The 1584-nt window shown below is 40.0% G+C and overlaps 1 protein-coding gene across 1 annotated transcript in view; it reads left to right on the forward strand.

The window, feature by feature from the left end:
• The first annotated feature begins 54 nt into the window (after positions 1-54).
• The window catches only part of Kdm5a (lysine demethylase 5A), a 70013-nt gene continuing 68483 nt past the window's right edge, over positions 55-1584 (forward strand). The window contains 1 exon segment of the mRNA XM_029478250.1: positions 55-805. Within this exon segment, the coding sequence (XP_029334110.1) occupies positions 686-805 (120 nt within the window). The 5' untranslated portion in view covers positions 55-685.

Genomic DNA, 1584 nt, shown 5'->3' on the forward strand with positions numbered 1-1584 from the left:
CATCCACCTGTTTGACCACCCTCTGAAACTCCAGTTCTAGGGGGATCAGGTGCCCCCTTCTAGTATCTGTAGGCATACTACACCCGTACAGATTGAAAATCCACAAACAACCAAGAAGAACATAACAGACCTTAAATGGAAGGAGAAACTTTTTTTTTTTTTTTTTTTTGAGCCAGGGTTTAAACCAGGTTCGACTTGAACCCAGAGATCTACCTGCCTCTGCTTCCAGAGTGCTGGGATTAAAAGTGTGCTCTCACTGCCCAGCTGAGGCTTTCTTTTAACATCTAGCAAAGAACTTTATTAAAAAGCATAACTTCATAGACAGGGTGATGGGGAAGATGGTGGAGTTGAGGTAGGGGTAATTTAGACATAGATACTTTTCTCTGGGTTGGAAGCAGAGATAGCAAAATGTTTTTGGGCTTTTGTTGGTCAGTTAGGTATTGAAATGTTATGACTTGATATACTCTACCGTTATTCACAGTTATGATTGTGCTTATGAGTAGAAACTCCATTTCTTTGGCTGTTTTTTGTTTCTAAGCCTGCTAAGACTCAGTTTATTAAATCTTTTCAGACAGCCTAACATTCAGCCACCAGAGTTCAACACTCAGAACCATCTATTACCATCCCCCTGCTTTATCTCCAGCCCTGTGTTTTTTTGATTTCTGTATTTTAATGATTTTAGGCAATGACTAGAGTAAGATTGGACTTCTTGGATCAACTGGCAAAATTTTGGGAACTTCAAGGATCTACATTGAAGATCCCTGTGGTGGAAAGAAAAATCCTGGATTTGTATGCTTTAAGCAAGGTGAGGCTAAGACTTGTCTTAGGAGTTGAGCAGAACCTTGAGATATAGCCCAGTGGTAGGTGGTAGTTCTTGGTTTGTACCAGGTCCTCTCATGAGGTAATTGAACAGAGGTTCGTGATTCATGAAATTAAGAATTTTAAATAATCTTTTCTGTGTAATAGCTCGACTATCCTAGTACTTGCTTTTTAGACCAGACAGGCTGGCCTCGAACTCAAAGATCTGCCAGCCTCTGCCTCTCAGTGCTTGCATCAGAGGCCTGAGCTACCATGCCCAGCAGATATTTCAATATAGTCGAAAAAANATTTTAANTTTTTGCACTCCTAGTCAAGCCCTTTGCTATTGAGCCATATCCCTGGTTCATATTTTTATTTACTTGATTTTTTAGAAAGATTTATCTTTATTTTATCTGCATTGGTGTATTGTCTACGTGTGTGTGTATACTATATCGTGCTGTCCATGGAAATCAGAAGAAAGTGTCAGACGCTTTCAGTTACAGATGTAACAGAGTTACACCATGTGTGTCCTGGGCATTTGAAACTAATAAAACTGAAAATTCAAAAATAATAAAGGTGTCTTAACTCAAAAGTCACAGCAGCCACAGATTTTTACTGTGTTAGAAAACATGAAGCTCAGTGTGCTGTCCATACTTTAGTCCCAGCACACGAGAGGCAGAAGCAGATGGGTCTCTGTGATTCTGGGACAACTTAGGACTACATAGTGAGACACCCTGTCTCAAAACAGACAAACAAACAGAAAAGTGGGCACCCTGGACAAACAAC

This window comes from Mus caroli, chromosome 6 (assembly GCF_900094665.2).
Source record: "Mus caroli chromosome 6, CAROLI_EIJ_v1.1, whole genome shotgun sequence".
NCBI classification, from domain to species: domain Eukaryota; kingdom Metazoa; phylum Chordata; class Mammalia; order Rodentia; family Muridae; genus Mus; species Mus caroli.